This window comes from Punica granatum, chromosome 4 (assembly GCF_007655135.1).
Source record: "Punica granatum isolate Tunisia-2019 chromosome 4, ASM765513v2, whole genome shotgun sequence".
Lineage (NCBI taxonomy): Eukaryota > Viridiplantae > Streptophyta > Magnoliopsida > Myrtales > Lythraceae > Punica > Punica granatum.
In genome coordinates, this window is record NC_045130.1 from 39,660,750 (window position 1) to 39,683,125 (window position 22,376).

Here is a 22,376-nt window from a genome sequence, read left to right on the forward strand (position 1 = left end):
ATGCGTGTGTGTGTGTATATATATATATGTATATATGTATGTATGAGTTTCGAAAATTTAGCCTTGTAAAAAATTTTAGGTGATTTTATTTGATCATTTATTTAAATAGCAGGAAATAAATAAATACATTTAAAAAATGCGTTAATGTATTATAATATGTATTTATTATAAAAACTTTATCGATCTATTAGATGTATTAATATGTAATAAGATCGATCAGTTAAATTATGGGAGAATGACACTAATGGTCCTAAATATTTACCATTTTTTGACATTGAGTTCTAAAAGTTTTATTTCGGATCAACAAGTCCTAAAAGGTTTGAAAAAGTGTCAGCATTGGTTCTAAATGCAACGGACCGTTACCATGATGCTTACGTGGACCTAACGGCATTAAAATCATCCCGTTGGCCGTTAATACAATGACGTGGCTCGTTCCTATTGGATCAATTTGAAATCCGACGGATTTCAACCCAACTTGCTCATGGATCAACCAAAACAGTGGCCATCCTTTCAACCCGTGGACTCATGGATCAACCCGAGTAACAACCCGACTGGTCAACGGGTCCGGATGTCTCCTTCTTCACCCGACTCCCTCCCCATGCCGAAACCCTAGCGTTGCTCCTCTCCTCCACGTAACCCAGCGCCGCCACTGCCTATATACCCATCGAGAAACGGTCGAGACCTTAAGCGGGTCGTGCGCTGCCAAGTCGTCGAGCTGACTCACCATTCTCGATTATGCAAAAAGCTCTTGTTTAGCAGATAGTACTGCGGATGGAGGAGGAGAAGAGTAAGTGATGGAGAGAGAGGGGGGAGGCAATCATGGCGACGAAGCACGATGAAGGAGAAGAGTAAGTGATGGCTGGGCTTTACAACCATTTTTTTTAGGGTTTTACAGCCCTAAAAGATCTCATTTTTTCCCCTTCTGGTCTTCACGCAAATCTCTTTCCCATTGAAGGGCGCCATTCCGATTACAACAGGGAAGGAAGATTTATTGCTTCTCTTATCCATTCCCCTCTCTGTTTTTTATCACCAAGAACAGGGTAAGGCCCAATTACAAATGTCCTTTTTGAGTCATGAACCGAAACTAAAAAAAAAAGGGCAGTCATGACAATTACTCTTTCCAGACAAGATAAGGTAAAGGTATTTCTCCCAGTTGTTCAGGACTTCTTCGGGAGTGCACGGTCGAACAGTCGAAACTTCCACCATTTCTTCTTCTTTCCACAGCTTGGATGAATAATTGGGCCAGTCCATCAACAGTCTCCTGAATCTCTGTCCCAGGGTATTCTGCTTCAGAGGTTTCTTTTGGCAATCTTTGAGTCGGGTGAAGAAGCAATTCGGGTCAGCCATGAGCAAGTCGGGTTGAAATCCATCGAATTTCAAATCGGTCCAATAGAAATGTGCCCCGTCATCGTATTAACGGCCAATATGACGATTTTAACGCCGTTAGGTCCACGTAGGCATCACATAACGGTCCGTCACATTTAGGACCAATGCTGACACTTTTTCAAACCTTTTAGAACTTGATGATCGGAAGTAAAACTTTTAGCACTCAATGTCAAAAAATGACAAATATTTAGGACCATTGGTGTCATTCTCCCGTTAAATTATTCATGTTTTTTATACTCTGAACATGGGAGTGCAATTTATTTTTTGAACAAATAGAAAGAAAAGGCAAGGGGTGGTCTTGAAGGAGCGGGGACCCACCATCATCACTTTGACATCGGAGATATTCACATTCAGTGTGATTACACTGCAAGGAATAGGATTATAGAAAGATACTATTTCTCGAAGAGATGTCTACTGTACGTGTAAGATGTCAATCTCATCAATACAAAATCCAAACTCCAAAATGTAATTAAGAATATATGGCCAAGTCAAGCTTTGTTGTATTTTGATTTCAATAATACAGATACATAATATATATATTATGATCTTCCACTTCCCTTCTTCTTGTGGTTAATATAGATCAATGCAACGCAGAAAAAGCAAAAAGTATTATGATGATAAAAATTATATACATGTTCCAATTCTGTTCTTCCTAATTAATTTGTTGTTTTCAATATTTATCGTATAATTTAAGATCAACTGGCTTATGAGTATCTTCTATGCTAATCAAACGTCATATGTTGTAGATATATAGATATTCCATTTCCAATAACTTAAAACCGCGTAAGATCACATCCAGATAACCAATTTGTTTTAACGTATATTGTTGCATTCCGATGCCTTTGTGGTCCAAATAAAATCGATAGGGAAGTTCATTACAAGCAAAAGTTAGGTCTCAGACAAATTAGTGTGGATCCCACGTGAGTGCATGATTTTATGATTTAGTTCCAACCACCAGAAATTTACATTTTCATACGTCAAATGATTTGAAAATTAATAAATTGTCAAAATCACTCGCTGTTATGGGCAATCACTATGGATTCCACGTCTTCCTTCCCCGTTTAATCCAAACCACTATTTTGATCGAGTTTGTGCCCCCTTTCATCTTTCTGATCGCCTCTGATTTTAAAATTGTGTAAAACAAGTTGCAAGCTTGGTCATCATAAGTTTGCACGTCACCCTCCATTGATTGACCGCTTTCATATATATAGTTTTTTTTTAAAGGTGAAATTTAAATTGTCGTAATTAAATAAGGCCAGTTACAAAGTCAAATTCATAAGACTAAAAGGTTAAATCGGATGAGAAAGGAACTGTACATTGCGTTTGGAATGAAATTAAGTTTAATTCAAGGAGATGAAAATAAAAGTAGTTTGAAAAAGTATGTGAGAAAATATGAAAAAGAATAAGATAAAAAAAATAATGATTGTGTTATTAAATTGAGAAAAAAATATTAAATAGTTGAAATAATTTAATATTAAAAAATTAATTTAAATAAAAGATACGAAAAAATATTAAAGGGAATTTATAGAAAAAGATTAAAAAAAGTAATGATTGTGTTATTGAATTAAGAAAAAAAGTAAAAAAAAGTTAAATTAAATTGAATTATATTTTATTGCCAAATAAAGAAATGATACATATCTAGCTTGACAAATAGTTCGATTTCTCGCTAGTAATAAGACTATCCATTAGATTTTCTATTTTTTTATAATAAATTAATGAATTTTTCTTATAACAAAAAAAGGAGTTAAATTAGACGTCAACATAGTAAGAGGTACTCGGTTCAAATACTATTTAGATCACAAGAAATATTAAGATTACGTAGAAAATTTGACTATAAAATTATATTTTTTTATGTTATAGTTTATAGGTTGGACGTGGGATTGTCATATTTGATAGATATACAGATTACAGAAAAATATGAATAATAGTATTGTACGAGATTTTTATTTCTACGGAGAAAAACATGCATAAGCTCTATAGTTGTAATTTTGACTATATCAATAATGGTGTTTTCGTTCTAACATATTTCTCTATCATGACTGGATGACCCCAATCCGGAAAGCGATTACGATTATCCACTTTACACATAAATGCTGAAATATGAAATGGAAAATTTGGATTAATTTCCTAGGAATCCAAACGTTACATCGAACAAACGGGCAGGGGAAAAGGTTGAGAAAGAGTACAATTGCTTTATTATGTGGGTGTGAATGGTCGAGGGGTGTGTGGTATGAGATCAATTAATCATGCGAAATGAAATATGCAAGTGGTCACATGTTCAAATTGAACCAAACATGTTCGAGATCTCCGATGTTTTGTCCCCCTCTATTCTTTTTCTAGCAATCTTTGGGTTTGGTTTTTCTTTTTTCTTTTTTCGGGAATAATCTTTGGGTTTGGTTTGGTCCGTATTAACAATTATTAATTAATTAAGTTTATGTATTAATAATTAATTATTGGTGAGAGCAGACAACTGAATTTCGTGGAGATATATTCATCCTCAAGGCTCAATGTCGATGGCGTGCACGAGTTTTGCACGATTGTCATATAATAACTATAAATTACTCTGTGAAATTATTATTTTTTTAAGAGTTTCGAATTGCCATTGACTTTACGAGGTGAATGCCGACAAGGCTTCTTTCTTGAGATTTACACAAAATAATTGTTGATTAATTAATTCGGATGATAATTAATTTTGTAATGTGGAAGGACTACTATCCTTTTGTAGATATATATAATATAATATGGAGAAAAAAAAAAGACGCAAGGCATGTAAAAATCACTGCGGCTTGTACTTAATATTAATAATAACTTCACCATATCTCTGTTTATTTATAGACCAAGGAGAAAGATACATTAATCGAGATAAAGATAATATCTTATAGAATTGAATAAGCAATTAAAAGTTAATTTCAAAAAAATGGTCCTATTAATTTTATATCTATTTTTATTTGTTACTCGATATCGGTAAACATTGCAGAAGTGAGTTTAGTATATAACGTTACGATAGCTTATTAAAAACACTAAACATGAAAAACCGGAAAAGGTTCTCATGTGAAAATTTGCAAGTCGTTCCAATGAGAAAAAAGTATGTCTTTTTCATTCAATATGGGGGGGTGGGGGTGGGGGCGCATAGCTATCAATAGCATCTCCATTATTTACCATTCAATCATGCACCAGGGGCCTAATTAGCATGTATTTTCGCTGTTGGAGGGGCAATATGGTCAATAGGACACGAATTATTTCAATCTTTTGGTCCTCAGGTCCATGGGGGCATTACGGTAATTATAGAAGCCGGCCTAGGGAATGATGGGAAGCCGTTCCCTCTGTCAGAGGAAGCATATTCGCATATCCAGAAGGGATTATTCCGATCCAGAGGCTGCAGTTGCTATAAGTATAGGAGAGTGGGGCCCACATAGCCGACTTGGCGGACACAGATACGGCGACACTGGTCGGAGATACCATAGACGGATTCCTTTAGGCATCCGGTATCTTTCTTACAACCCAAAAGAAGGGGAGGGAGGACGCACACTAGATTTCCCCGTTCAAAGTTTTATTCCCCTCGTTCCCCTTCACTTACAGTACCGGATTCGAGTTTTTTAAATGATAAAAAAAAATTTCACGTTCACTGCAATATAGATGTTTGAAAAAATCGATTCGTATGACAGGGGAAATTCTTTGTCGATAAACAAGCATATGTTGTGAAAACGCGTATTGTATAGGCCTTGTTTCTTTAGTTCATGCACTGGAATTACTGATGTTTGCACTGGTATGTGATATCTCGATTACAAGGTTCGAAACAAATTTTAACTTTAGGAAATGAAAAATACTATATTTTGTCACGGCATTGTTAGCCCATCTAAAAGAGATCATGAAGATAACAAAATAATATCCACCACATGCGCAAGCCAACTAATAACACGGGAGAGGACAGGACCGAAAGAAGGACAAAAGGCTGGGCTAAAATCAACTGAGATGGCTCAAATTATATGTACGTATCGCGATACTTCTCGTGCATCCATGGAGAGTCTCCTTCGAGAAACAAATCAATCGAGCCCGTATGGTATTATGTCATGGCATTATTAGCCTTAGCTCGCTTGAAAGTCCTAATTGCCGAAGTCTTTTGACAACAATGCCGAATAGATCAAATTAATCAGTACCTGCCGCATGCATGGAGCCACCGGATAACACATGGAACGGTACTTGAAATCACGGATGAGTTAAGATCAAGGCAGATGGCTTGAATGTAGTCGATATTATCCAATGGGACTGGCAAGTAACGTACTTGTCATCATTCAGGAAACGTCCCGAGTCCATCTGGGGGACAAGCCGTCGAATGACGTAGTCTTTGGCTATATGCTGAATGCGGGTCCAAATCAGGAACATAAGGTGGTGGGTTACGAAAGCACCAAGAAATTTCCTCTCAGCCAGGCCTTTCTCGAGATGGATTGATGATGTATCGTGGCCGAATGGCCTCGTCCACATTATTTCTCTTGGACTCTTTCCATTCATTGCGATGGAAGCAGCAGTCATTGGCCCACCCCACAGCAGATGCTAGAGAGACACGTGTAAATAATCAGTTGAATCCAGAGATTGTGGATACACTCTCGATTTTCGTCCGCCCGGAAATTTTTTTTTAAGGTGCATTTGATTTTTGAGTTTGATCACTTGATTTCGTGTAATAATAATAAGAGTCGATAAATATATAAATATATAAATATATGATAATATATATATATATAATTATATATATATATATATATGAAAGTAAATAAAAATTTTATTATTAATTATAAAAATGATTAGAAAAAAAATATAAGTAAAAATATTAATAATTAAAAAGATAAAATAATAATGATAATAGTATTAAATTTGATGAAAAATAGTGCTGAATTAGATAAGAGAAAAATATTATTCAAAAATTAAACAAAACCTATTATTCTTTATTTTTTCTTTCTCTTTTGTTACGCTCGAGTTTGACACTTTCTTTATAATCGAAAAAACCGTCACAAAACTTTTAAGATGAACATAAGTCTATATTCTATGCAATTGGCCAGCGCATAGGTCTCGTAGCTAGAGAGTGATCCTGACTACGAGTGTTTGAGGATCTCTCACCCCACAATAATTATTTATCCAAACAAAAGAGAATCTGTCTTATGCAATTACTGGTACAATCTAAAAATTATCAATTAACTTACTATTTCTATTCTTGTATTAAATCATAGACCAAACTTAAAATAAAATAAAAAAATTATCAATTAACAATAATGCTAAAAAACGGGGATCTCTATAAATATATATACTAAATCACCCGGACTTATCTTAGGCTTAATATAAGTTTGATACGATGGCTCCTACAATCATGGAAACTAAAGGCTTGTTTGGTTTCAAAGTAGGATTTTAAAATCTTACTTTAATTTAATTCTATCAACAACAAAACAAAATAACTTATGCAAATCAAAGAGTGAATCCCATTTATACCACTATTTTTCTACAACAAAACAAAATAACTCATATAAAATCAAATGATGGACCTCATTTACACCACTCCTTTTCAAAATCAAAATCTGATTTTAAAATAGTATTTTGAAACCAAACGCAGCATAAAACTTGTGGCAAAAAAGATTACGAATTTGACCCAAAAAAAGAAGAAGTTAAACCGGACAAACAAATATACACACACAGATATATATATATATATATATATATATGCAAACCAACCTGGATTAATCCAGCTTAAGGTGAAGAGATCTCCTATCGTTTAGCATGAACAACAGCGATGCAAATATTACGAGGAAAGCAAACAAATCCTTCTTTATTCGACTGTACTTTGTGTCCCACTTCTTGATTTTGCTGCCCCAGAAAAAACACACACTTATTTAGGCCAGACCCTCCGCTCCAGTCCACTCCAGACAGTTTCTGCTGGGATTGACGGAAGAGTTTATTGGGCCTCAATGAGATTTACGGGCCTCCAAGTATTTTCAGCCCAGTAAGTACTCGAGTATCGTTCAATTGCACTCGAGCAAATTGCATCGTAATACATGCAAAAACTATAATCCATCGATCATATCAAGATCAAGATCAAACCACCAGCCCAACAGGATTAAGGTCCGACCAATAAAATGTGGGAACGTACCATAGTCTCTATCGAGAGAAAAAGAAAATTCATAACTACGGGAGGTTCATTCATATATCGAAGGCATGGTTAGCCATCAAAAGCTCAGATGTCCATCGACTACTTTCTATATGCAGCGTAATCTCTAATCTCTATTGCATTGCAAACATCCTCTAGTTCACTATTTCTTGCAGGAACAAACATTTCAGTAACTAACTACCAGAAATCAGCCGTGTCCTCTTCCTCTAATCGATCTTCACGTGAAACGCGTCAGCTCTCTCATCCTCCTTCACCTTGGGCACCGTGATCTTGAGCACCCCGTTCTTCATCTCCGCCTTGGTCTCCTCCATCTTGTACATCTTCTCCGACAGCTCTATCCTGCTGCTGTACCGCCGGCCGCTCTCCTCCTCGCTGCCCCCGGCCTCTTCCCCTGCCGCCTCGCCTTTGATCACCAGAGTGCTCTCCTCGACTGAGACCTTCACGTCCTCCTTGCCCAGCCCTGGCATGTCGAAACGGAGGCGCAGGCCTTCCTCCGTCTCTCTAGCGTCCCATCCCCTACGGAAACCACCCGATCCGAGGCCGCGATATGCGGAGGCAAACGGATCCAACCAGCTCAGGAGCTGGCTATCGAACGCATCTGAACCGGCCAGAGCGCATAGCAAACAAGAGTCATGAGCCTCGTGATTCGACAATAAGTAGATACAAACTCAGATGCCAAACCAAACGAGATTTCCTTGACGAGTTTCGAGCTTCACTTTTGCTCTCTTCGAAGAGAGGAAAAGGAAGAGCTAAATCGATTCATTTAACCACTAATGCAGACCTCTATATAAAGAAACGTCCGATGAAGAAATCCGAGAACACACAGCGTACTTCTGGAGGGAATTTTTTATGATTTCTTCTTCCGATTGGACTCAGAAACACGCATTTTACGGAAGAAGTGAAAACCGCTGCTTATGATGGAGAGGAATCGGAACAGACGATCGGAGAAGAGAAGAGAAAACCTGTGGAAACCGGGAGGCGAGTGAAGTGGCGATTGACGTCCAGACCACCTTCGTCGTAGTCATTCTCATCCTCGTAGTCACTCTCACGCACAGCTCCGGTGCTGAGAAGCCGGGACGTTGCAGGAGCTACAGCCACCGGACGAACAGAGCGGAGGAGAAGAGACTTCGGCAGGACGTTCATGGAGACGAGCCTCTTCAGAGCAAGCGCGGACGCCATCGATGAGGAAAAGTAGAGAGGTTCTTCGTGGACTGGAGAAGAAATTTCGTCCGTACAGTACACCGCAGGAGAGTGATCGTCAAATGGAATGCATGCCTCTGCCAGTGGTGGGATTATATTATGAAAGAAAAGGCTAGAAGCTTCTAGAAGAAACCGGGGTTCGGGGGGAACGTGCTATGGTGGACCTGGGCTTACCAGATTTTCCTTGAGGTCCAACTTTGACGTGCTAGCCCAAATCATTGACTTGGGCCCAGACATCACATTAACGATACATATTGGTTCTTCGGCCCACAATGATGCATCAGATTGTATTGTCATCAATATGTTTCTTTTTCGCCAAAAAAATTATATGCATATACACGTTTATATTTATTTATCAATTTTTTACATTTCCGCCAAAAGAATATTTCTTGGTCATGAGTACATCAATATCAATATTATTAGCGCATAAAACTACTGCCTTGTTCCTCCTCCGTTCCTATTTTCAGCATCAAAATTTTTTTAGAAAAAATTCGCTTATGAAACTTATGGGTGATAATTCTTTCAAATTAGAATTCCGTAATATCAAAATATTATTTTTCCTCCTCCATTCCTATTGATATCAATATTAATTTTTTTGCAAAGAATAAATTTATTACAGTTTCATATATAAATAATTAGAAAGTTAATTTTTATTTATGCTCACCATTAAATGTCCTAATAAGTTATATTGGATTAAGTTGGATGAGATATATTTGTACTTTCTTCGTCGTCCAAATTAATTTTCTTCCCATGAAACAATTGCTACCTTAACTTAATCACCCCAATTGCATTCATATCTTATACTTATACATCTCTAAAATTCATTTTTTTTTATGTAAAATACATTTTTCAGTTATGTAATTTAATGAATTTATTTTATGGGAACGGGAATTCACCCCTTTGATCTCCGTTCTCCTCCCCGGTCGGAGTCTCCGTCTTGTTCCCGCGAGTTCATTTTCACTCCTTTTGTTCTTCGGCAGAGCACCGCATTGCTCTTCATGCCGTGAGCTCACGAATCGAGCAAGCCCAGGAGTCGAAGCAGGAGCGAGCAGGTGGAGCTGATCCGCCGACAATGATGCTGGATCTGGGGCCGTTCTCGGAGGAGAAGTTTGACCCTAAGAAATGGATAAACTCGGCGTGCCACGCTCGGCACCCGGAGGACTCGCTCGACAAGCACCTGGTGGACATGGAGATGAAGCTCCAGATGGTGTCCGAGGAGATCGCCGCCTCCCTCGAGGAGCAGAGCTCCGCCGCCCTTCTGCGCGTCCCTCGCGCCACCCGCGACGTCATCCGCCTGCGCGACGACGCCTCCTCCCTCCGCGGTTCCATCTCCGGCATCCTTCAGAAGCTCAAGAAGGTACCTATCCAACTGGCATCTCTGAATTGTCTTTCATCCCCGTTACTCGATCCTGCCAGAGTTACGGTAATGTGCTCTGGCGATCTGCTGATGGTAATGCGTTTGGAGAAATTGAATTTCACGGATCAGTTGTATTAGTCCTGCGGAAGGTGATCAGTTGGAGCAGCTTCATTTCACGGATCTTAGCTGGGATGAAGGCGTTTGGTCTTCGTTTTTGCTTGAGCTTCCTCTATTCGTCGTTACTAAACTAATGATCTGTAGCATAGACTGATGCAATTTGTCCGTCCTGTTACTCAGGCAGAAGGGTCCTCAGCTGAATCTATAGCTGCTCTTGCTAAAGTTGATACCGTCAAGCAGAGAATGGAGGCTGCATATGAGACATTGCAGGTGAAAACTTTGTACGATTTTGACCTGAATACATTACCTGAAAGTTTTGGATGAAAGATCAGTTCTTGACTTTGTTTCCTGCCTCTGTTTCTAGTACAGGATGCTGCTGGGTTAACTCAGTTAAGTTCCACGGTTGAGGATGTTTTTGCCAGTGGTGATCTTCCTCGAGCTGCTGAGACCTTGGCTAACATGAGACATTGCTTGTCTGCTGTTGGGGAGGTAATGTTGCTCCTTGAAAACGCTGGGAATCCTCATCTTTCCGAATGGGGGTTAGCCGTCATCCATGGAGTTCTCATACTTGTGAATATTGAATTTTCAGGTGGCAGAGTTTGCAAATGTCAGGAAACAACTTGAGGTCCTAGAGGATAGGCTTGATTCAATGGTGCAGCCTCGTTTAACAGATGCATTGTCTAATCGCAGGGTAACATATATTATTCCTGAAAATTTCATTTGCTGTTTGCTGCTTATTCCTACTTCCAATGTACTCAACTTCTTATTTGGCTTAGATGTATAAGGCCTGCATTTTTGTTTATCTGTATGCTTGAATTCATTTAGGTCGATGTTGCTCAAGACTTGCGAGGTATTCTTATTCGAATTGGAAGATTCAAGTCTTTGGAGCATCATTACACTAAAGTTCACTTAAAGCCCATTAAAAAGCTATGGGAAGAGTTTGAAACCAGGCAAAAGGCCAATAAGCTTGCAAGTGATAAAAGTGAAATGGAGAGGCCATCAAGTAATCCTGAATTTCAGTCAAGCTTGCGTGCAGCATCATTCTCTACCTGGTTGCCAGCCTTCTATGATGAATTGCTCCTCTATCTTGAGCAAGAATGGAAGTGGTAATATTTATATAACTTTCCTCTTTTGCCTGTAGCTCTCTTTTCATAGCTCTGCGATTTGATGGATTTGTTCTATACTATGTGTTCTGTGGGTTCGATTATGAGAAAGTACCTGTGGGTCCATCTTGTCTTCACTGAATTCATTCTTTAACAATTGCTATTCGAGCCCGATTTTCTTACCTCTATAACTGAATCATTTTGTCTATAATAAATCTGTAGGTGCACTGTTGCTTTCCCTGATGATTATAAAAGCCTCGTCCCAAAGTTGCTGATAGAGACAATGGCAGCCATTGGAGGAAGTTTTGTTTCTCGCATCAACCTAGTGACTGCAGATGTCGTCCCTGAAACAAAAGCTTTAGCCAAAGGTTGCATCCTCAATTGAATCTTGTAGTGTTTGCCCTTCTTTACTTGCTCCCTCTGTAAATGCATGTGGATTATTGCCTTTGGTGAGTGGAATCATAGTCATTGAACATGTAATTGGTCAGCGAGCAAGATATAATCTTCATGAAGTCTTCTTAGTTAATGAAATGGTTCAGTTACCAAAAAAGGAGAAGCCTAGTTAGCACCGCAAACAGTTGCTGTTCTCGAATGTTAAATTCATGCAATAGGTCGTAATCGCTGATATTCGTTGTTTCGGTTGACGAAAAGATGTGTATCAAACTGTCAATCTCTTATCCTTTCTGATCCTGATTCCAGGAATACTAGATATTTTATCCGGAGACATGCCAAAGAATATTGAGATTCAGACAAAGCACCTTGACGCCTTGATAGAATTGCATAATATGACGGGGACCTTTGCGAGGAATATTCAGCATCTCTTTTCAGAGTCTGATCTTCGTTCCTTGATGGATACACTTAAGGCCGTATATCTTCCTTATGAATCATTCAAGCAGAAGTAAGTTGTTGAACTTGAAGTACTTTTCTTTCGTCATTTGTTCTGATTAATGGTAAAAGAAAAGTTTCTCTTGTTCTCAGAATTTTGATTGGGTGCGCCACAATTGAAGTATGCCATGGTAGTTGCAATCAGCCAGTCTTCTGCTGATATTTTGTGGAGAATCTACGAAGACTCGATGTCAAAATATTTTGAAATTGTCATTTATCTGCCAACTCGAGTGTTCTTTCTTTCCTTTTTGAAATGGAAAAGATGAAAGCCTTTCTATTTCTTTCACTCTTGATAATGATACAAAAAGATTCTGTAAGATGTATCTATTTCCTTTACCAAGTGAACCTGGATTGCTATTTTTGAGTCTCATAATTCTGGCTAGTAGACTGGATGCCTGATAATTAAGCTTATGATTCCAGGTATGGACAGATAGAGCGTGCTATCCTTTCCAGTGAGATATCTGGGGTGGATCTGAGAGGAGCTGTTGCTCGTGGTGTGGGGGCCCAGGGAATTGAACTCAGCGAAACAGTTAGGAGGATGGAGGAGTCAATTCCCCAAATCATTTTGCTTCTTGAAGCAGCTGTTGAGAGGTGCATCAGCTTCACTGGTGGTTCGGAGGCCGATGAATTAATCCTTGCACTTGATGACATAATGTTGCAATATATTGCTGCTCTACAAGAGACACTGAAATCATTAAGAGCCGTATGTGGTGTGAATTTTGCGGATGCTGGTTCAAAGAAGGAAATGGGTTTGGACAAAAGAGAAGGAACTCAGAGCGCAAGGAGAGCTGACTTGATTTCTAATGAGGAGGAATGGTCCATCATCCAAGGAGCTCTGCAGATCCTCACAGTAGCTGATTGCTTAACTAGCAGATCTTCAGTGTTTGAAGCTTCTTTGAGAGCTACTCTTGCTAGACTGAGCACAAGCTTGTCTCTTTCAGTATTTGGTTCGAGTCTCGATCCTAACCAGTCACACGTGGTTTGCAATGATGGGAATGAGGAACTGTCCTCTGCTGGGAGGGCTGCCTTGGATGTAGCAGCTGTACGACTCATTGATGTTCCAGAGAAAGCTAGGAAGCTTTTCAACCTTTTGGAACAAGTAAATAGCTTAATACCTGTCGACCTTGAAAGTTTGTCTCTTTATTCATCATTAAGTAACTTTTGCTCATATCTCTGTTATGTGAATGCAGTCGAAAGATCCCAGGTTTCATGCACTTCCTCATGCATCTCAGAGAGTGGCAGCTTTTGCCGATACAGTGAATGAACTTGTATATGATGTCCTTATATCTAAAGTGAGACAGAGGCTCAGTGATGTGTCTCGGTTCCCTGTATGGTCCTCGGTTGAGCAGCAAAGTGCTTTCCCTCTCCCAACCTTCAGTACATATCCTCAGGCCTATGTGACAAGTGTGGGTGAATATCTTCTCACTTTACCCCAACAACTGGAACCACTTGCCGAGGGCATTGCCGGCAATGATGGAAGCAATGACGAAGCTCAATTCTTTGCCACTGAATGGATGTTCAAGGTAACTCCCGTATTCTTCTGATTCTTGCCTCTCTGTCTATTAAGACACCTCAATTCCATGACAATGTTTATTTAGTCCAATGTCGCTGTTTCTGTATATGATGCACAGGTTGCTGAGGGAGCCACTGCCCTTTTCATGGAGCAGCTTCGGGGAATCCAATACCTGACAGATCGTGGGGCTCAACAGCTCTCAGTCGATATTGATTACTTGAGCAACGTCCTTTCTGCCCTTTCGATGCCAATACCCCCTGTGCTCTCCACATTCCAGACGTGTTTCTCCACACCTAGAGATCAACTGAGGGACCTCGTGAAATCTGACTCGGGAGACCAGCTAGATGCCTTGACTGCGAATCTTGTATGTAAAATGCGGCGTGTGAGCTTGGATTAGTGGCATTTTGTCGTCTTTATTGGTTTCTTTTTCTGCATCCTAGAGGTACTTTACCAAATTCATACAAATGTTTTAGGCTGAGTAATTTGACTCGACCACACATTTATACAAATGAGTCACTGTTAGAACATATAGGTGGTTCGGCCCCGAATTGAACAAAGACTTTTTTTTTCCCTTTTTAATTAATGGGTGGATTGAGCAGAGACTTATTTTGCTGTTATTTCAGAACAATCTTTCAATAGCAGAGGTTCTATAGGAACTTCTAGCATTTATGTACAATTATAAAAATAGAAGCAACTTCTTGTATGATGCCAGGTGGACAAAGGTAGCCTGTGGAGGAATGGTTTTTGGAGTACTCATCAATCTTATCTTATGATCTAATCTAATCTATGTAAAGAAACTAATCTGTTGTTTGGAGTTGCTTTAACCATAGTAGGACACCTTTCCTCTTCTTTTTTTTCCTTTCTAAACTTTTTTTCCTACTTTTTCAATTCTACCAATAAGTTTTAATTGTTTTCCGTATTTATCCTTTCTTTCTCATGATTTTTTTCTTACATCCTAAAAATAATTTCAAAACTAAGATACTTAAACTATCTATATATTAATTAATTAAGGTAAATTGCACTGATGGTCCAAAAGGTTTCATAAATGTTTCAAGTTGGCCCAAAATTTTTTTTTTGCTATTTGACGATACAAAATGTTTCAAACTCATTTCTTTATAGTACATTCTATCAATTCATAATTGATGTCGTTAGAAAATGTTGACTTGGCAATAAACTTTTTAATAAAAAATCTTTTTAATTTTATTTAAAATTCCAAATTTTTTAAAATTTCAAAACGACATAAATATTTTGAACTTTTTCAATTTTGCCCAAACATTCTCTCTCCCTCTACTGTTCATCGTCTTCCTCCTCCCCCCTCACTGTTTAGATCGACAGTTGATTGAAGTGAACTTGTCGAAGAACACATTAAGCGACTCGGGGTTGTAGTAGTCTTCATGGCCGTAGTTGTTGGTTTGCTGTTGGAATTACACTGGCCTTTGGCCAGGATTCTCGTCGGTATCGGAGTCGGAGTCGAATTTGATGTGGGAATTGGGCGAGCGCGAGGATGGGAACGAGGGCGGCGAGCCATTAGCAACGACAACAGCCGTCCGGACAGGAGATTTATTATACTCGAGGTTGTTGGTTAACGGACGGCCGGAGCTAGAGGAGTCGAGGTGCCGGTCGAAGAAGAGGCGAAGGGCAGTACGGCAGTACCTGAAGAGTGGAGGGAGCGCGTGTAAAGCCACGTGGGCCTTGGTGAGCGCATGGAGGTGGCGGAGTGCAAGGTCGAGGAACTTGCACCGATCGCAGTACAAGGAAATTGCTGGGAGGTTATTGAGTTTCGACTCCGGCTTGAACAGTGGAGGGGGAGGAGGAAGACGATGAATAGTGAAGGAGAGAGAAGGTTGGGGCAAAATTGAAAAAGTTCAAAATATTTAGGTCGTTTTGAAATTTTAAAAAATTTGGAGTTTTAATTAAAATTAAAAATATTTTTTATTAAAAAGTTTCTTGCCACGTCAGCATTTTCTAACGGCGTCAATTATGAATTGACGGAATGTACTATAAAGAAACGGTTTTGAAACATTTTGTACCTTCAAGTGGTAAAAAAACTTTTTAGACCAATTTGAAATATTTATGAAACTTTTTGGACCACCAGTGCAATTTATCCTAATTAATTAAGGCAAGTAACACCCCATAAAAGTGGAGTAGAATATCTTTTAAGAAGTAACTACATATATATATAAATATTATATTCAATATCAAAATATAAATATTATACTTAATAGTATATCTGCGATTAGAAAAATTATAAATTATAGTAGCAGTAGCACTACTGTATGATTAGGTGCCACCCAAATACATGTTTATACTTAATATAAACATGCATCTTATACTTTATTTTTCTTTTTAAATCAGCAATTATATTTTCCTTTCAATTCATATTATTTAATTTTATTTATGGACTTCCGGCTTCTATATTGTGTCTTTTTCTTCTATGAATTATACTTATAGGCTTACCACTTGTACTATGGGTAATACTTTTTCTTCCTTTATCCATATATAAAAATGCTTAATCATTAAAATTGATTTTACGCTGTTTTATTTTTAAAAATTTATAAAATGAAAGTACTTTTAAACTAAAAGGATTATTTTCAACTAAACATTTATTTATTTATGTAATTTGTGCCTTTTTATATTCATTCCACGTACTATTAAGATAGATTTGATATTTTATTCTGCATTCACGCACGCTTTTTGAGATAAGATTAATAAATTAGGATTTTCAATTAAATTTGTACTTAGTAAAATTAATAATTATAATATTTCGTACTTATAGATTTGGTTGTATTATTATAATATGGTACATCTTTTCAACACTAAATGCACCTCATATATTTTTTGCTTGTTATACTAAATAAAAGAATCCTCATATGATATCACATGTCAAAAAGGTATGGAGATCAAATGAAATATATTGCATCTACCGAATATATATATATATATATACATACATTCATACATATTGAGTAAGAATAAGCCGCAATGGTAACATATAAAAAAATAGGAGATACTTAATTAAGCGGACTTAGCTAGAATTATATGATAATACATATTACAAATAAATACGAATTAATATTTTAATTTTATAAAATTAATTATATCTCTAACTTATATATAATTTCCTCCTAATTTTTATGTAGACATTATTTAATCACAAATTTTAATATTTCAATAGACTTTTGCCTTTTTATATTTTTCCTATCGTATTTTCTAATTAAGTTTTCAATTTTTTTTTCCACGTCAATATGTTTATGAAACTAAGACAATTTCGAATTTAGTGTGTTATAAACACTTCACAAGGACTATACGGTTTGTGGATGTCAGCCTTAATATCGTCACAAGAATGAAACAAAAACTCTTCCGACGAACTGTAGGGAGATCTCTGAAACCCAAAAATCCAAGAAAGTGATTACAAAAGCAGAAAAAAATACAGCAAATTCACCCCGATAACTATTAAGTAAAATTACACGTGATAAACATATTTGATAAGCGCAATTCAAATGGAGTAATCCCTACTTCGCTGCAATCCTGATTTTTGATATCCTACAACAGTTCAACATGGATCCGCCGTGAAAGCTGAAAAGGGGTGAAAGGCCATTGGACCTGGCGAGATCCCAAGGGGGAGAATTTGAGGGTGAAGGGTCGGAGGACACAAGGCGCAAGGTAGGGGCGAGTTAACCGGAGAAGGAAATGCCGCCACCGGGAGGGTGAGGATGAAGCTGTCACCGCTTGGAGAGGGAGGAGGGAGGGAGGAGCAAAACAATCAGTCTGCAAAAACTACCGACACGGCGGTGGAGGAGAGAGGACAGTCTCCGGTGGGAGGTAGGCGGGGACCTCTCATCGGCTATGCACGGGCCATTGCTTTCAGCCCATTTCATATTCTACGGGCCATTCTGGTGGGCCTGGCTTCTTCTCATGGGCTCATTACTCTACGTTTCCTGCCACGTCATCTTCTTGTTCCCTCGTCTCGATAGGGGAAAGCATTAAACCCCGACGAGCAACTGTCCCACTGAAGTCTGAACAGGGGAGAACCTTAACAGACTGGGCATCAATGGCGCCCAAAACCCTCTCGACCTTTCTCTCTCCTTTCCCTCTCCCTCATCGTTTCACCGAAGCGAGCCCGAGATTCATCGTAATTCACCGGAAGGCAGCTCGTCCCATCTCGTGCAAGTCCGAGCAATTGGACACCGAGTACCGGAGGCGCAGCTCCGAAGCGGAGCCTGAAGGCGTCGGTGCAGCTTCACCGACCAGAGGAGAGCTCTTCCTAGAGCACCAGCGGTCGAAGGAGGCTGTAAAGCTGGCGATGAGGGATGTCAAGAAGAAGGACAAGAGGAGGAAGGACAAGCTGTTGAAGGTTAATACGGCTGTTGCGCCCTGTTATGGCTGTGGCGCTCCTTTACAGACGTATGAGGTGGATGCTCCGGGTTATGTTGACCCGGATATTTACGAACTGGTAGGATTCCGCGAATTTCATGACATTGATCGTTTTGAGGTTCATAAGTTCATTTCTACGATGAATTTGAGCTCAAGATTGTTGCTTGTTTATTGGTTGACGAGTTCGATTTTATTATGCAATGGCATGACAATGCCATCTTTTCTTGTGGGTCAATTGAGCGTTTCCCACGCTCTTCTTTCCGCGAAGGAGAGCTTTCAGATATGAAGGTTGACTGTGATAAGTCTGAGAAAATCATTAATTCTGCTTGACTGGTCTTAATTTTTTAACCTATGATTTGGTATTTGGTTTGCAGAAGAAGAAGCATCACCAGCTCCGAACTGTTCTTTGTGGGAGATGCCGGCTTCTATCTCATGGCCACATGATCACTGCTGTGGGAGGAAATGGAGGTTATTCTGGTGGGAAACAGTTCGTTACGGCGGAAGAGCTGCACGAGAGGCTGTCCCATTTGCAGCACAAGAAAGCGCTTATTGTCAAATTGGTGCATAGTCAATTAGCTTTTCAAAATAATAGATATATTTGCAGTCTCTAATTGGAAGGTTGCATGTTTGTCTAATATTTTTGCTCAACTGCTGTTCCTGTCTAGGTTGATATTGTGGATTTCAATGGCAGCTTTTTGTCTCGTGTACGTGATCTTGTTGGTGCAAATCCCATAATATTAGTTGTCACAAAGGTAATAATCAAGTAGCTTGGTATATTATTGATCGAGAGAAGCTGTCTAAATTGTTTGCTTCATTTTGCTAGGTGGATCTACTTCCAAAAGGAACTGATTTCAACTGTATAGGAGATTGGGCTGTTGATGCAATTACCAGGAAAAAACTTAAGTAAGTTGCAAGTCCTTGTACATGGATTCCTTTTCCACCGATTATGTTATGAGACTCATCATGGCATAGTAGGCAGTGAGTAGAGCCGTGTAAAGGAGTAACGATATATCGTTCCTCTCCATGCAGTGTTCTCGGTGTCCACCTTACTAGTGCAAAATCTCTGACTGGAATTGCTGGAGTTGTTTCAGAAATTCAGAAGGAGAAAAAGGTTCTTTATTTGGCAGCATATTTCATTTGATTTATTTTTTGTCATATTTCTTTTGATTTATTTGTGGTCTGATATATATTATCAAGTTTCTGATTTGTTTATTTATATATTTTTATCAAATGTGTCACAGGGACGGGATGTCTACATCCTGGTGAGTAACCTTTTTATCAGTAATCCTTTGTTAGCGCGTTTTGTTAGTGCATATCTTTATGGATCAAAAGATAAGCCAAACTAAAACTGCCACCAAAATTTAACGGTGCTCATGAATGACAGACTAGTTGGCTAGGGTTTGAACTTTCAGTCATGTTTCAACCTGGTGGAAAAAACTTTGCACAATGCTTATTGTGCTGAATCTCAGTTACGCATTCCTTTTATGCTGGCTGCACCAACCTGTTCATAGTTCATTAATTGCTCTGGCAGCTGACGCTCCACTTTGTAGGAAAAACCTTTTTGTGTCAGGCAAAAACGGTGCCTATATGATTTTCTCATATTATTGCATTCACTATATTGTATATGTCAGTAGAAGAGTACTCGTCGAAAGTCTGAAAATCCAAAAATATGATTTCCTTTTCTGGGATGAATGGTGCTGAAAGATTGTACAAAATATTCTAAATAGAGTTGTATATATGTTTATGGTCTTTCAGATCTTTGTCAAGTTTAAAGTGTTAGTTCATAAACTTGCTAAATGTATTACATGAAACTCTGTTGCTTTTCAGTAAGTGCAATTTTTGCAAATCCGATATAAAGATGAAAAGAATCTGAAATGTTGCTTGCCGTAGTACAAATATGCGTGTGGTGACTGGCCAAGATGAGTTCAATTTGGGGTAGTTCTTGATAATTTGCTGTTTTATCATGACAGGGCGCAGCTAATGTTGGAAAATCTGCCTTTATCAGTGCCTTTTTAAGTAAGTCAAATAACTTTACTAACATTCTTGTCATAACCAGTCAGATAAATAAGTTGTTGAAATATATCATAACTATATAACTTTTTACTACTTTACGCATAACGAGTTTTACAGTCCTGATAAGTTGGCTCACCAGTGACATGGGCTAACAAGCATAGTATGAGTATCAAAATATATATTTCACTCCACAATACCTAGCTAGCAGCAATTTCGCTCCAGTCACCATGAGAAGCAACTTTGGTTAGAGCTATACACTTTTCTCATCCAAAGTTAGAAACCTATAGTCGGGGCACTGTAGTGTAAAATAGATATTGGTCAAACTATTTTGGAAACCTTTGAGAAAACTATCTTTGTAAGTACCAACAAAAGTCCTCATGAATCTGCAGTAAGATGTAAATTTTTACCAGGGCATCTAACTTTCACCTTTCTCTCTTTGCTATTAGTTGTTAGCAAATTTCCGATTACTTACACAAATTCTCTGGTGTGATTGATTTTGATATCTTAAACATCAGGACTGATGGCACAGAAAGATCCGGTGGCAGCAGCAGCTCGGATGTACAAACCTGTGGAATCTGCTGTCCCAGGAACAACCCTTGGTGTAATTCAAATCAATGCCTTCCCGGGAGGAGGGGTATGGACCAGCATTTAATATTGATGTACAGGTTGATTTTTAAGAAAATTATTTTAAGGTCCACCGAGATGCACCATATTGACATTTAGCCTTTTGTGCTTTAGAAACTTTATGACACACCGGGAGTGCACCTCCATCACAGGCAAGCTGCAGTCATCCATTCAGAAGACCTTCCTGCCCTAGCTCCTCGAAATCGACTAAGAGGGCAATCATTTCCTGTGTGTTCTCTATTTTCAATTTAGATTCTATTTAAGGTTGCTTTGTTACGTGCCTAGTATGACCAAGCACAAATCTCAGATGACAGGGCAAGCAGGTTCTGGCGGCTTAAATGGGCTTTCAATATTCTGGGGTGGTCTTGTCAGGATTGACGTCTTGAAGGTTCCAATATTGTATTTCATTAGACTCTTGCCGATTACTAATTAATTCTAAATCTTGTTCAAATTTACGAGATAAAGATATTAGTTTCTTTAGGTCCTCCCAGAGACACACTTGACGTTTTATGGGCCTAGAGCTCTGCAAATACATGTTGTACCCACCGAAGAAGCTGATGAGTTTTACCAGGTAATGTTTCAGTATACAAGTAACCAGTTATTTAATGATCATTGGGACGAGCTATTCCAACCATTCAAGGTGTAGCTTTAAATGATAATGAGTTATTCCTAAATATGATATCTGGGTATATTTTCCACATGATTTTTCAATGCCAATGAAGTACCTGAATTGTTTCAGACTCATATGGGAGTTCTATTGACTCCTCCGTCCAGTAAAGACAGAGTGACCGACTGGAAAGGTCTTGAAACACAGAGACAGCTGCGTATCAATTTTAAGGATTTCGAGAGGTATTTCTCAGCTAACTGTTTCTCTCTTTCCATCCAGATCATCTCAGTTTCGTAGTACCTTGAAATCGCACACGTATATATCTTGTACCATCTAATCTATAATAGTAAAAGTTTTTCTGTTTTCTTATGCTGGCAGGCCTGCATGTGATGTAGCTGTATCAGGCCTAGGATGGATTGCCGTTGAACCTGTAAAGAAGTGGCTTGGAAATTCGAATTTGGATGTGGAAGGAGCACCCAAAGAGTTGCATTTCACTGTCCACGTTCCTCGACCTGTCGAGATTTTTGTCAGGCCTCCTATTCCAGTTACTAAGGCTGGAGCAGAGTGGTATCAATACCAAGAACTTACCGAGAAGGAAGAGGAAGTGAGGCCACAATGGAGCTTTTGAAAACTGGCATGATCAACTGTAGATAAATTCGGCCGTAAAATAGAATCTTCCCTAGAGGTTGAACTGGCTCACAGTCTAACATCCACTCCGGGGGGAAGATATGAAGAACGAGGGGAAGGCCGAGCTCAGATTTACGAGAACTTTACGGGGTTCGGATCATATTTGTATGAAGTTGGCTGAGATGGAGGACTTGTCTGATGTAGTTTGGTAAATTATATTACCTTTAAAAAGTGCAGAAAATAATTTGATTCGTCCATATTTTACATGGACTTAGGGCCCTTTATTGAGGGTGCAGTCCCATGCTACCACAATGTAGATAAGTTTGATTCTAGTTTACCAAACAAACCACTGGTAATTTGGTATATGGAGTCTAAGATCCTCATCTTCTCCTTGATGATATGATCTTGGACTCGGACAT

The 22,376-nt window shown here is 38.7% G+C and overlaps 3 protein-coding genes across 3 annotated transcripts; 2 read left to right on the top strand and 1 right to left on the bottom strand.

Annotated features, from left to right (window-relative positions):
• Positions 1–7,530: 7,530 nt before the first annotated feature.
• On the bottom strand, positions 7,531–8,807 carry LOC116204572 (23.6 kDa heat shock protein, mitochondrial-like). The gene is made up of 2 exons (XM_031536721.1): positions 8,500–8,807; positions 7,531–8,135 (listed from the first exon to the last, which is right to left on the bottom strand). Exons 1-2 carry the CDS (start codon positions 8,714–8,716, stop codon positions 7,744–7,746), a joined length of 609 nt encoding a protein of 202 aa, XP_031392581.1. The 5' UTR covers positions 8,717–8,807; the 3' UTR covers positions 7,531–7,743.
• A 721-nt stretch (positions 8,808–9,528) lies between these two features.
• Positions 9,529–14,464, top strand: LOC116204571 (conserved oligomeric Golgi complex subunit 7). Its single transcript, XM_031536720.1, has 10 exons — positions 9,529–10,094; positions 10,392–10,481; positions 10,581–10,700; positions 10,801–10,902; positions 11,037–11,317; positions 11,537–11,682; positions 12,014–12,212; positions 12,620–13,298; positions 13,390–13,722; positions 13,831–14,464. The coding sequence occupies exons 1-10, from the start codon at positions 9,810–9,812 to the stop codon at positions 14,107–14,109; spliced, it is 2,514 nt and encodes an 837-aa protein (XP_031392580.1). The 5' UTR covers positions 9,529–9,809; the 3' UTR covers positions 14,110–14,464.
• A 2,695-nt stretch (positions 14,465–17,159) lies between these two features.
• LOC116204579 (NO-associated protein 1, chloroplastic/mitochondrial) lies at positions 17,160–22,292 on the top strand. The gene is made up of 13 exons (XM_031536731.1): positions 17,160–18,165; positions 18,461–18,646; positions 18,752–18,838; positions 18,910–18,989; positions 19,116–19,197; positions 19,328–19,348; positions 20,057–20,102; positions 20,615–20,733; positions 20,838–20,951; positions 21,031–21,111; positions 21,205–21,294; positions 21,463–21,572; positions 21,709–22,292. The coding sequence occupies exons 1-13, from the start codon at positions 17,764–17,766 to the stop codon at positions 21,956–21,958; spliced, it is 1,668 nt and encodes a 555-aa protein (XP_031392591.1). The 5' UTR covers positions 17,160–17,763; the 3' UTR covers positions 21,959–22,292.
• Positions 22,293–22,376: the final 84 nt, after the last annotated feature.